This window comes from Uranotaenia lowii, chromosome 3 (genome assembly GCF_029784155.1).
Source record: "Uranotaenia lowii strain MFRU-FL chromosome 3, ASM2978415v1, whole genome shotgun sequence".
Taxonomy (NCBI): domain Eukaryota; kingdom Metazoa; phylum Arthropoda; class Insecta; order Diptera; family Culicidae; genus Uranotaenia; species Uranotaenia lowii.
The window spans coordinates 229,449,564-229,461,406 of record NC_073693.1 but is presented as its reverse complement, the minus strand read 5'-3'; the positions used below and the strand labels follow the sequence as shown (position 1 = coordinate 229,461,406).

The following is an 11,843-nucleotide window of genomic DNA, read 5'->3' as shown; positions in this document are numbered from 1 at the left end:
CGTCCATATAAATTAATTTTTCACTGTTTTTAACAATATTGACGTTATTACACAATGAATTGCTTTGAAAATTTGCACACGGGAGTTTTGAGGGAAGGGCAATCGATTTCAGTCATCAAAGATTGTATAAGAGCCCCCGAAAGGGGTTTAGCTTTTTGACAATAATTGCGTTATTATGCAATGATCGAGTTGAAATTTATACACTTGGTTTTTTTGACACGGTCAAAGGAATTCTGATTTCAAATTTAGAAGCAGACGACAGACAAAGTGATCGACCAATATTTTTGCAATTATTACTTAACAATGAATTCAGAAAAGCATCTGGAAAATGCTTGGCAATTGGCTTTCATACAAACTGTTCATTACATATCCCAAGTTGAAAGCGAAACGGAGTTCGTATGGGATCAGCTAGTTTTTATATATAGATACAAATTATGAAATTTTAAGAATGGCCCATTTACCCCTCGCACTATACTCGCACTATGTGCTGGACAAAACTTCATAACTTCTTTAAATCAACTCATAGAAGTTTGATGTCTTGATATTAAATGTTTTTGGTAATAAAAATTATCTCATTGACTAGTTGGTGATATTCTAGCTCAACATTTTGATTAATTCTTGAAAGCGACAAAATTGAAAATATATGTCGGTAATTTGATGATAAATTCACCTTATTATAATTACGATAAGTTAAACGAAAAAAAAAATACATTTTTGAATTATTTTTACATGTACGATGAGAAACTGCCCTTTTCAACACACTTTTCGCGATAACAATTCATCGAATTTATCAAAAAAAAAAAAATGTCTTGAAGTTTTGTGTAAATAAACACGTTTTTTGTGAATTTTTAGGTCTTGATTTACTCAAAAAAAAAAAAAATTACCCAAATCAAATTCCAAACTTTTTTCAATAAATGTTTAAAGTTACTTCCAAATTCAGCCCCAAACAAAAAATTTTAAAAACTTTACGATTTGTAGACAAATTTTTTTAAATTCTAGGATTGTAGGATTTGAATAAAATATTTTAATTAAATTAAAAAATCTAACCATTATAAACAAAAATCAGGCTCGTGCGCTAAGGGCCTGTCTATGGGGGGAGGGGGGGGGGGGGGGTTATGGGGTTTCGAAATTCAAATTTGTCTAGATTTTAAAACAATACCCAAAATGCACAATAAACAAGAAATTGAATTATAAAATAATTTTCTTACACATAACCATCACACAAACTCGAAAAAAAAAAGATATCAACTTAACTGATACGATTCAAAATATATTAGAATCTAAACATCAAATCAATGATATTTCCAGTGATTTATTTATATTTTATTCAAAATGATGATCATTATTCTGAACCACAAATTTTATGTCAATGTTTTTAAAACATCAGAAAACGAAGCCAAACAAGATTTTAAATAATACCAGAAATAAATACTGCGGACGTAAGAATCAATGCACAGAAAAAGAAAACATTTAATATAATACCAGATTTAAAAAAAAATTTCATCACGATTTTAAATGTTAATTTGAATAAGGAAGTCATTATCCATTTTGAACTCAAAAGAATTTAGTAGATAATGATTGAATATAATATAATTAAAAAAAAAACGTTTTCGTAGGTGATGCAAAATATTAAAGAAATATTATGTATCAATGAACGAAATAACATAAGCTGTAAATATCACAAATTTTTCGAAAACGGCTTACCGGCAAGTTGTTGTATCTTTTTCAAAAAATTCATGATATTTACGGCGATAAAATCCTTTTTGTATTCAAATTAATGAGAACTAGATCAACAAACCTTTATTATATTAAAATAAAATATGAAGATGAAAAAGATAAATCTCAAACATTTTTAAAACAAATTTTTCCAACCATTTTGTAATTTTTTTTATAGAATATATTTAATGACTCAAATTACCAAATTTGTTAAAGTCTGCAAAACGGTTTTTTTTTAATATCCTATATGTATTAAATTTAGTTATCACATCCTTTTTAATTCGATAAAAATCTATTATCTATACTAAGGTTGCCAGAACTTTTTCAGCACGTATCCGGGCCGGACAAACTGGGCAATTTTTATATAAAAACCTTGCCAAATCCGGGCATTCGATTTCAAATTGACGACCATAAATCCGGGCAATATCCGAGCAAATTTTGTCAAAACTCAGACATTCCTCAACAAAAATCAACAAAAAAAATGAAAAAAAAAATTTTTTTTTCATTGAAACTCATCGATAGATTTTGAACGGTATTTAGGCTTCCAAAAAACCTTTCATGATTATTTTTATACAACTTGCTCAAAAAATTTCGTTTTGGAGGAGTTTGTTGTTTTTTTTTTTTTGTTTAATTTGCCAAATAAATTGAATAAATCCGGGCAAAATCTGGGCATTTTTCGATGAAATCCGGGCAACCGGGCCGGGCCAGACTGTTCTAAAATTTAGTATTAAATATCCGGGCAAACCCGGATAAAACCGGGCAATCTGGAAACCTTAATCTATACGGATTAGGAAGGGCAAAATTACTTTCATCTTGAGAAAATAAACCTTTATTTAGATTTTTTTTTGTAAAGTTTTGCAGTTTCATCAGAAAAGAGCAGAATTTTCAAAAATAGTTTGTAACCAATAGTCGAAAGTTAAAGGGCACCAAAATTAATTAGAATCAGCTCTTAAATTCATTGCACCTAAAAGATGTTACTTTTGTAGCCTTGCGTTATTGATCAATAGTCTTTGAATGTGGAGTTGATCATTTAGAAGAACAATAAACACAACTTTAAATTGAGGCTGAAAATGGTTTCTTAAAGAATATCTCAATCTGCATAATGTTTGTAATGTTTTAAAATGTTTTTTTATTATTGAAAGATTGGTAAAAATAAAACGGATGAACTTGATTCGACACACTTGTTATTCAATTCAATTTCAAAGACGAGGTAGGGTTTGTGTTTCCAGATTTGGGTTTCAATACAAAAAGTTTATCGCAAATTTCGAATCGGATCTGAAAATTTAAAACTAGCTTCCATTAGAAAAGGCCATGAAGTGTCGTAGAATTAAATATCTTAGGACTAAGTGATATAGGATTTAATGCCGCCGATGACGAGACAGTTTTTGAACATGTTAGGTCCTTGCTTCAAGGATTTTTATTTCTCCCAACAAAACAATTTGTTAAAATTTTCCATGAATCTTCTACAGCTAAACACAGCAAAAATTAAATCATATAATTTTACATTGTATGTGATGCAAGTAATTAGACCATCGCTTAAAACACAATTTTATGTTTAAATTTGAAACTACGTCATGGCTTGTAAATCACAAACAAGAGAAATGATTGTAAATGAAAACTGTTGTAAGGTGATGTAATGGACTTAATTCAATTTCACATCAAAATTGATGTAAATTAGGGCCATAAAAAAGCCATTAGTTAGTGAAAAAAAAATATTAATTTGATGAAGCTGCTTTATTATTTACGACTTTGTCGTACATTTACACTTAACAGGATTTTACCTTTTTTATTTTCACTGAAATTCATTTTTAAAATTAAACCTATAACAATGAACGCCAATATATAAATGTTAAAACGACGGCTCCATTTTCTTTCAAAGGAATCTTTTCCGAGAATTTGTTAGTGGCTATCGATGCTGTTATATGAAAAAAAAAAACGCTGAATAATGGTTCGTTTGAAACTCAACTAGAATAAAAAAGAGGATCCTGGACTGGTCCCATTTGATCGATCAAGAAACCAATATAGTCGCCGTAGTTTTGATTGGGAAATTCATAATTTTGTCAGATCACTCAACTGTCTCACTTCTTTTTAAACATAATAATCGATTGAGAATCAGCTATCAATTCGAAAATCGTATTTTGAATTGAATATCCACAAAAAGAGTGGCTCCAGAGAGTAAGATCACTCATGAATGTATCGATGCATACTCTATCTTTTGCACAACGTAGTTAAAGCTTAGAAAGCGCTTTTATTTAAAGCTTTCAAGTTTTACGTATTAAAAAAATAAATAGATTGAATCAGAGCTTACTACTAACAAACTAATACCGTATGTTACGGCCTCAACCCAGTGCCGGGGCACAAGCATACGTGCCGCTCCAGCAGCATACTTCATCCTGGGGAGGCCGAAGTACACCATCCACATCACCAACATATCGCATGAAAAACTCACCTTCCATTAAAAATTTCTCTTTGCTAGGACTCAGAGGGCCACCCTAGCTGTAAGTGCATATGTTAAACCTAAAAATTAGAGGAAAAAGCATAATTATAGTCCAAATTAAGCTAAGCAAAATTGTTTCATACTTACCGATAATTTCTGTGGTTTGTTTACTTTTCGTCATTTGGGGCACGTTCATGCAATCAAGATAGACTTAGAAGAGAGAACGTACTCACCTTAGGGAAATCCGGGCTGCCAAATAAACGGGAAAAGTGGTATCTCAGCTCCACTCACTTTCTTAAGCGGGAAAGTAAGCGTCGCGAAGCATCGAGATGTAGCTAGGTAGAAAGGGTAGCTCATCAAACCCTGAAGATCACAAAGGGTAGATAATGGGAAAGGAGACCCAAACTTTCTAGGCCGAAAGAGTCTGGACGAAAGGATCGAAACAGAGACCCAGAACTTCTAGGCAATAGAGTTTGGACGAAATGGGTATAAAAAGCCAGCCCAAATATGTAATCAAATCAGTATCAAATAAACTCTTTAATAGCACAGTATACGAAAACGTTTTTCTACGATCATCCGAAATCGGTTAAAGTTCCAGACCTGAACAATCACTCCCTGCGAGAACATTTGGCGCTGTAGACAGGATGGACAAGCTAATCGTTAAGAGAAACGTCATCGAAGGACGGCTGCGTAGGACCGAAGAACGTATCGAAGCTGGCGGCGGCATCAACAGCATTGATGGCCTTAATGCTGAACTGGGGTGCATCCAGGAGCTATGGCAAGACTTTCGAGCCATCCAACAGGAGATTCTCGAGTCCTGCATGGATGTTCCCAGTTTGGAGGAGCATCTAGATGCCGAAGCAGATTTGGTGGCGCGGTTCAACGCAGCGAAGGCCGTTCTAAACGGCAGAGTCCGCGCTCTACTGCGGACGGAGGAGAAGAGGGAACCGGAACCAAGCGATGGTGAACCCGAACTTCCGACCAATGCTGACGAGAGCTTTTCGTCATCATTAGGGAATCGGGCACCGATCGCACCGGAACCTGCAATACTAAACGCGACGAACGTACCGGGCACGGAGCAGGAGGCACCCATACGTCGGTCGCCAACAAGTGTGCGGCTAGCTACCCCGGAGCTGCATCTGCCGAAGGGTATTTTGCCGACGTTTTCGGGCGAATACGGAGAGTGGTCATCATTCTATGACCTGTTCATCAGTGCAGTGCATAACAACCACAACCTTACCCGAGCTCAAAAATTATTTTATCTAAAAACGTACACCTCGGGTAAGGCCGCAAATATAATCAAGCATGTCAGGGTAGAGGATAGTGCCTACGAGGGCGCTCTAGAAGCCCTGAAGCGGCGATTTGATCGAAAGGATCTCATCGTCGCCCATCAAATACAGAGATTTATAGAAATTCCGTCATTTACAGTACCATCCGGGCATTCCCTTCGGAGGCTGTTCGACACGGCGGATGATATCATTCGAGCCTTGACCGCGCTTAGCAGGGAGGAAAGGGACTGCTGGTTGATTCATCTGCTACTGATGAAGGTGGATGTAGATACCCGGCAAACATGGATCGACCGCACCGCATCATTCGAATACCCCGCTACGATGGAGGAGTTTCTGGTGTTTATCGACCAACGGGCCTACGCATTAGAAACAGCTCACAATTCATCATTTCGCACTACTACTGGTGCGACTCCACGACCTACGGTGGGCGGAAAATTAGTGGGAAGACAACGGATGCAAAGTTACGTCGCTACTGATTCAGGTACGAATTCAAAATGCCCAGTGTGTCAACAAAGGTCACACTATTTGTTGTTTTGTCCACGCTTCAAGGCTCTTTCTCCAACAGAGAGACTCCAAACCATTCGGCAACTGGGGTCGTGTACCAATTGCCTGCGCACAGGCCATGGAACGGAGCCATGCGGCGCGGGAAAATGTAAGCGGTGCAACCAGAGTCATCACACGCTTCTGCACGACAGCCTGGTGCCAACTCAGGTGCACCTGTCTTTCGGAACGGTGAACCATGTCGCGGCGGACCACTTCTCATCCGTAATTCTCGCTACAGCCGTCATTTGGGTCAAGAGCGACACCGGAGAACGCGTCCCAGCTCGAGCCCTTCTGGATTCCGGTTCACAGGCATCTTTTGTTACGGCCAGCCTCGTGGAACGACTGCAATCGCGAACCTGTCGCATCGACATTCCTCTGAAAGGAATCTCCGGAATGGCAACCAAGCTGCGCAAGGCCGCTTCGCTCACTATCGGATCCCGACACTCCAGCTTCGAGGCAACCATCGAGTGTGCTATTTTGGAAACAATTTCTGGCCGCTTACCGAATCAAGTATGCGACGTAAGCGGTTGGGGATTGGAACCAGGGCTGCCACTTGCGGACGAAAATTTCCATACTCCAGCGAACATCGACCTGCTTATCGGGGCCGGAGTCTTTTACAAGCTTCTGGAAAGCAACCGAATTCCACTTGGGCCGTTCAAGCCGGTCCTCCAACAAACCGTATTGGGTTGGGTGGTGGCCGGTGAGTGTTACACCGGAAGGCCGGAAAACCCAACCGCACTCAGTCTGATTACTACGTTACCATCCGATGAAACACCGCTTTCGTTAAATCAGATGGTCGCACGGTTCTGGGAGCTAGAGACCTTAGTTCCACAGCCAATCCTCTCCGATGAAGAACAGCGGTGCGAAGACCACTATCGACTACATACTACCAGAGATCACACTGGTAGATATGTAGTCAAACTTCCCTTTAAACGAGACCCGGTAGAGATGGCCGAAACGGGATACGAGGCGCTGCAGCAATTCAACGCACTTTGCAGGCAACTACAAAGGGATCCAGAGAAGAGGAAACTTTACGAAGATTATATCAACGGGTTTATCACCGCGGGCCACATTAGTCGTGCGGCTCCACTAACGAAGGCTCAACGGCTAATATATCTGCCACACCATGGGGTCCAGAAGGAGAGTACCACCACTAAGCTCCGGGTGGTGTTCAATGCAGCGATGAAAGCCAAGAATGGTGTTGCGCTGAATGACCTGCTTATGACGGGGCCGGTAATACAAAAATCACTGTACCACATACTGCTCAACTTCAGACGGCATCCAGTGGCTCTAACGGGGGACATCGAAAAGATGTACCTCCAGGTCCGTGTTTCATCAGAGGACAGTGAGCGATTGAGAATGATCTGGCAAGAGCCGGGTCGCAAGGTGGCGGAATACTGTATGAATACAGTAACATTCGGTTTGACGTGCGCACCATTCTTGGCGACCAGGACGCTAAAACAGCTCATCATCGATGAAGGCCCAGATTTTCCCGTGGCTCAAGAGTGTATAGACGATTTCTACATGGACGACTGCCTGACCGGGGCGGCTTCCATTACAGCGGCTAGGCAGAAAAGAGAGCAGCTGACGGCAATGCTGGCAAGAGGCGGTTTTCCGATCCGGAAGTGGGCCTCCAACGAACCGGCAGTTCTTGAAGGAGTACCTCGAGAGGACTGCGCCACGGAGATGGCGTTAGACTTTGAACCCGACGCTACTGTTAAAACACTCGGAATCAGATGGCAGTGTCGCGGAGACATATTTATCTTCGAAGCTAATTTCGACGCTTACCAGGAGAGCTACACCAAGAGGCAGGTTCTATCCACGATCGCCAAGATATTTGATCCACTCGGCTTGATCGGACCAGTCATAACCATAGCGAAAGCATTCATGCAGGAGATTTGGAAGATCAGCTGTGATTGGTCCGATCCACTGCCGCCTAGCTTTAATCAACGATGGCGGATGTTCCTGACTCATTTGGGAGAAGTTTGGCGAGTGAGAGTCCCTCGGCGCATATTAAGCATCGATCAACCTACCCGCCTATTTCTGCATGGATACTGCGACGCTTCGGAGCTAGCATACGGAGCGGTGGTCTATCTGCGAGCGGTCGACAACAGAGGCAACACCAGTTCCAGGCTGTTGTGCTCGAAATCGAAAGTATGTCCAATCAACCGACCCACCATTCCGAGAAGTGAGCTGTGTGCGGCTGCCCTGCTGGCCGAGCTAATTAGGACGGTCAAAGATAATCTTCGCATGGAGATTCATAAAACAGTAGCTTTCAGCGATTCAATGACCGCGTTAGCCTGGATTTCGGGGGACCCTTCAAGGTGGAAAACCTTCGTGGCGAATCGGGTGGTACAGATCAACGAGGTCCTACCGGCGATTAACTGGCGTCACGTTCCTACTAAACAAAACCCGGCGGATCTCTTGAGTCGTGGAGCAGCCCCTGTGACGTTGGCAAGCAACAAGTTGTGGTGGTGTGGTCCATCCTGGGACCCGGAGGAAACCAGTGAGGTACCAAGTGTACACCTTACCCCGGCCGAAGAACGCTCCGTGGATAAGGAGCAACGAAAGGTATATCCAGCGCAGGCGTACTTCGTCAGTGAAAGCGAGACGCTTGACCATCTCCTGAACAAGTATTCCAGCACAGTGCGGCTGTTCAGAGTGTTGGCGTGGATTCATCGCTTCGTGGACCACTGCGAAATGCCACCGGAAGATCGAACGTCGGGACCCCTAACGGTTGAAGAAATCCAGGGGGCAGAACGTAAGCTGATACGGTATACTCAGCATCAAGCCTACGACGCTGAAATCACCGCGCTGCAAAAGGGAGACTCGCTGCCAGAGAAGAGCAAGCTGTGGCCGTTGACACCGTTTTTGGACGGAGGACTGCTCAGGGTGGGCGGCAGACTGGCTAGATCGAATTTGCCGTACGAAGCGAAGCACCCTTGGATTCTACCACCGGAAAGTAAGCTGGCGAGACTTATTTTTCAACAAGCGCATGTTCGAAACCACCACTTAGGAGCGCAGGCGCTTCTAGATCACGTCAGGCGTACCTTTTGGGTTCCTAAAGGACGAAATCTAGCCAGAAACACAGTCTGGAACTGCGTTCCTTGCTTCAAGGCGAACCCAAATCGAGGCATAGTGCAGCAGGTTATGGGCCAACTTCCCCCAGAACGACTACAGCAATCACCACCATTTTTCTACTGTGGCGTAGACTACGGCGGTCCAATCAACATCGTGGAACGACGAGGCCGAGGCGCGAGCACTAGCAAAGGCTACATCGCTCTTTTCGTATGCTTCGCCACGCGGGCCGTGCACATCGAGGCGGTGAGCAAACTAACGACGAAAGCATGCTTGGCGGCGTTTAGGCGATTCATTGCGCGGCGAGGCGTAGTCGGCCACGTCTACAGTGATAACGGCACCAATTTCCAAGGCGCGGCCAAAGAAATGCGGGATTGGTACCAAAAAATACAATCCCCGGACCACAATCACCGTATGGCAAACTTTCTGGCAGGGGGAGGAACGCAATGGCACTTCAACGTCCCGGGCGTACCGCACATGGGCGGTCTCTGGGAGGCCGGCATAAAAAGTGCAAAAAGGCATCTCAACATCGTTGCGGGGAATGCTAAGCTGACCTTTGAAGAATTTAGCACTCTGCTGACGGAAATCGAGGCGATACTAAATTCCAGACCGCTGTCCCCTCAAACAAGTGATCCGAATGATCTAAGACCGTTAACTCCGGGACATTTTCTGATCGGCAGGCCAATCATCGAAGCAAACGAAGGTGCGCAATACCCGAATAGCGCAGACTTACCCTACGACGTGAGGTTCAAATACGTAACTCAGCTGAAAAATCATTTCTGGGAAAGGTGGAGCCGGGAATACATCCCGGAGTTAATGGTCAAAGGAAAATGGCAAAGACCCCTGAACCCGCTAAAGGAAGGAGATCTGGTGCTGATCAGGTCAAAAAATCTGGTGGTGGCGCAATGGAGACTCGGAAGGATTGTCAAACTTCATCCATCGCCTGACGATCGTCCGAGGTTGGCAACGATAAAGGTACAGTCGGCGGAAATTGTACAAACCGTGCACAATTTAAGTAAAATTCCCATCAATAGAGAGGAAAATTAACCTAATTTTGGTGGGCGGAATGTTACGGCCTCAACCCAGTGCCGGGGCACAAGCATACGTGCCGCTCCAGCAGCATACTTCATCCTGGGGAGGCCGAAGTACACCATCCACATCACCAACATATCGCATGAAAAACTCACCTTCCATTAAAAATTTCTCTTTGCTAGGACTCAGAGGGCCACCCTAGCTGTAAGTGCATATGTTAAACCTAAAAATTAGAGGAAAAAGCATAATTATAGTCCAAATTAAGCTAAGCAAAATTGTTTCATACTTACCGATAATTTCTGTGGTTTGTTTACTTTTCGTCATTTGGGGCACGTTCATGCAATCAAGATAGACTTAGAAGAGAGAACGTACTCACCTTAGGGAAATCCGGGCTGCCAAATAAACGGGAAAAGTGGTATCTCAGCTCCACTCACTTTCTTAAGCGGGAAAGTAAGCGTCGCGAAGCATCGAGATGTAGCTAGGTAGAAAGGGTAGCTCATCAAACCCTGAAGATCACAAAGGGTAGATAATGGGAAAGGAGACCCAAACTTTCTAGGCCGAAAGAGTCTGGACGAAAGGATCGAAACAGAGACCCAGAACTTCTAGGCAATAGAGTTTGGACGAAATGGGTATAAAAAGCCAGCCCAAATATGTAATCAAATCAGTATCAAATAAACTCTTTAATAGCACAGTATACGAAAACGTTTTTCTACGATCATCCGAAATCGGTTAAAGTTCCAGACCTGAACAATCACTCCCTGCGAGAACACCGTATTTGTTTTCTCACCTCGATCAGTGTTTTACCGTACCCGACAAAAACAAACACAAATCGTCGCCAGTGTATTGCTACCTCACTCACTCACACGCTCTCTCGCAACACTGGCTAAATTATCGGTGGGCAACCGTCCGTAAGCAGAACTCCACCAGGTCAAAACCAGTGCAACACTGTCCGAATAAACAAACAGTTTGACAGCACCTAGTGGTGCACCAGTGCAACACTAGTGCAACACTCGGCATAAACAAATACGGTATAAGGATAGTCAAACCTGTTATAGAGCGAATAAATTATGCGTTTTGTAGTCGTAATGAGCAAAGAGCCCTTACTAGAATCCTGATAGGACACTCTAGGTTAAGGTTCCCAGATTGCCCGGTTTTATCCGGGTTTGCCCGGATATTTGTTACCCCGGTGGCTCGAATTTCATTAAAAATTCCCGGATTTTGCCCGAATTTATTCACTTTATTTGACAAATTAAACAATAAAAAAAAAACAACAAACACCTCCAAAACGATTTTTTTTGAGCAAGTTTTATAAAAATAATCATGAAAGGTTTTTTGAAAGCCTAAAATACGGTTCAAAATCTATCGATGAGTTTTGATGAAAAATATTTTGTTTTTCTTTTTTTTCTCGATATTTGTCGAGAAATTCCTGAGTTTTGACAAAATTTTCCCGGATATTGCCCGGATTTATGATCGTCAATTTGAAATCAAATGCCCCGATTTTGCTAGGTTTTTATATAAAAATTGCCCAGTTTGTCCGGCCCGGATACAAGCTGAAAAAAATCTGGCAACCTTACTCTAAATTGACGCATCAACATTTGATGAAAAAAGAAGATCCACCAATAAGTGATACTTGATTAGGTACAGATCACTATTAATCATATTTTACTTGAATTTGAGGTTCACTCAGAGAGAAGGATAAAACAAAGATAAGCCAGGAGAACTTAATCTATGGTAATGTGAGTAGGACG

General features: G+C 42.1%; 1 protein-coding gene across 1 annotated transcript; it reads left to right on the top strand.

Annotated features, from left to right (window-relative positions):
* Positions 1–4,797: 4,797 nt before the first annotated feature.
* LOC129753152 (uncharacterized) lies at positions 4,798–10,110 on the top strand. Its single transcript, XM_055748949.1, has one exon. It carries the CDS (start codon positions 4,798–4,800, stop codon positions 10,108–10,110), a length of 5,313 nt encoding a protein of 1,770 aa, XP_055604924.1.
* The last annotated feature ends 1,733 nt before the right edge of the window (positions 10,111–11,843 follow it).

What these genes read in the sequence shown, in the direction of transcription:
- LOC129753152 (XM_055748949.1), top strand. Translation starts at nt 4,798, where the DNA reads ATGGACAAGCTAATCGTTAAGAGAAACGTCATCGAAGGACGGCTGCGT.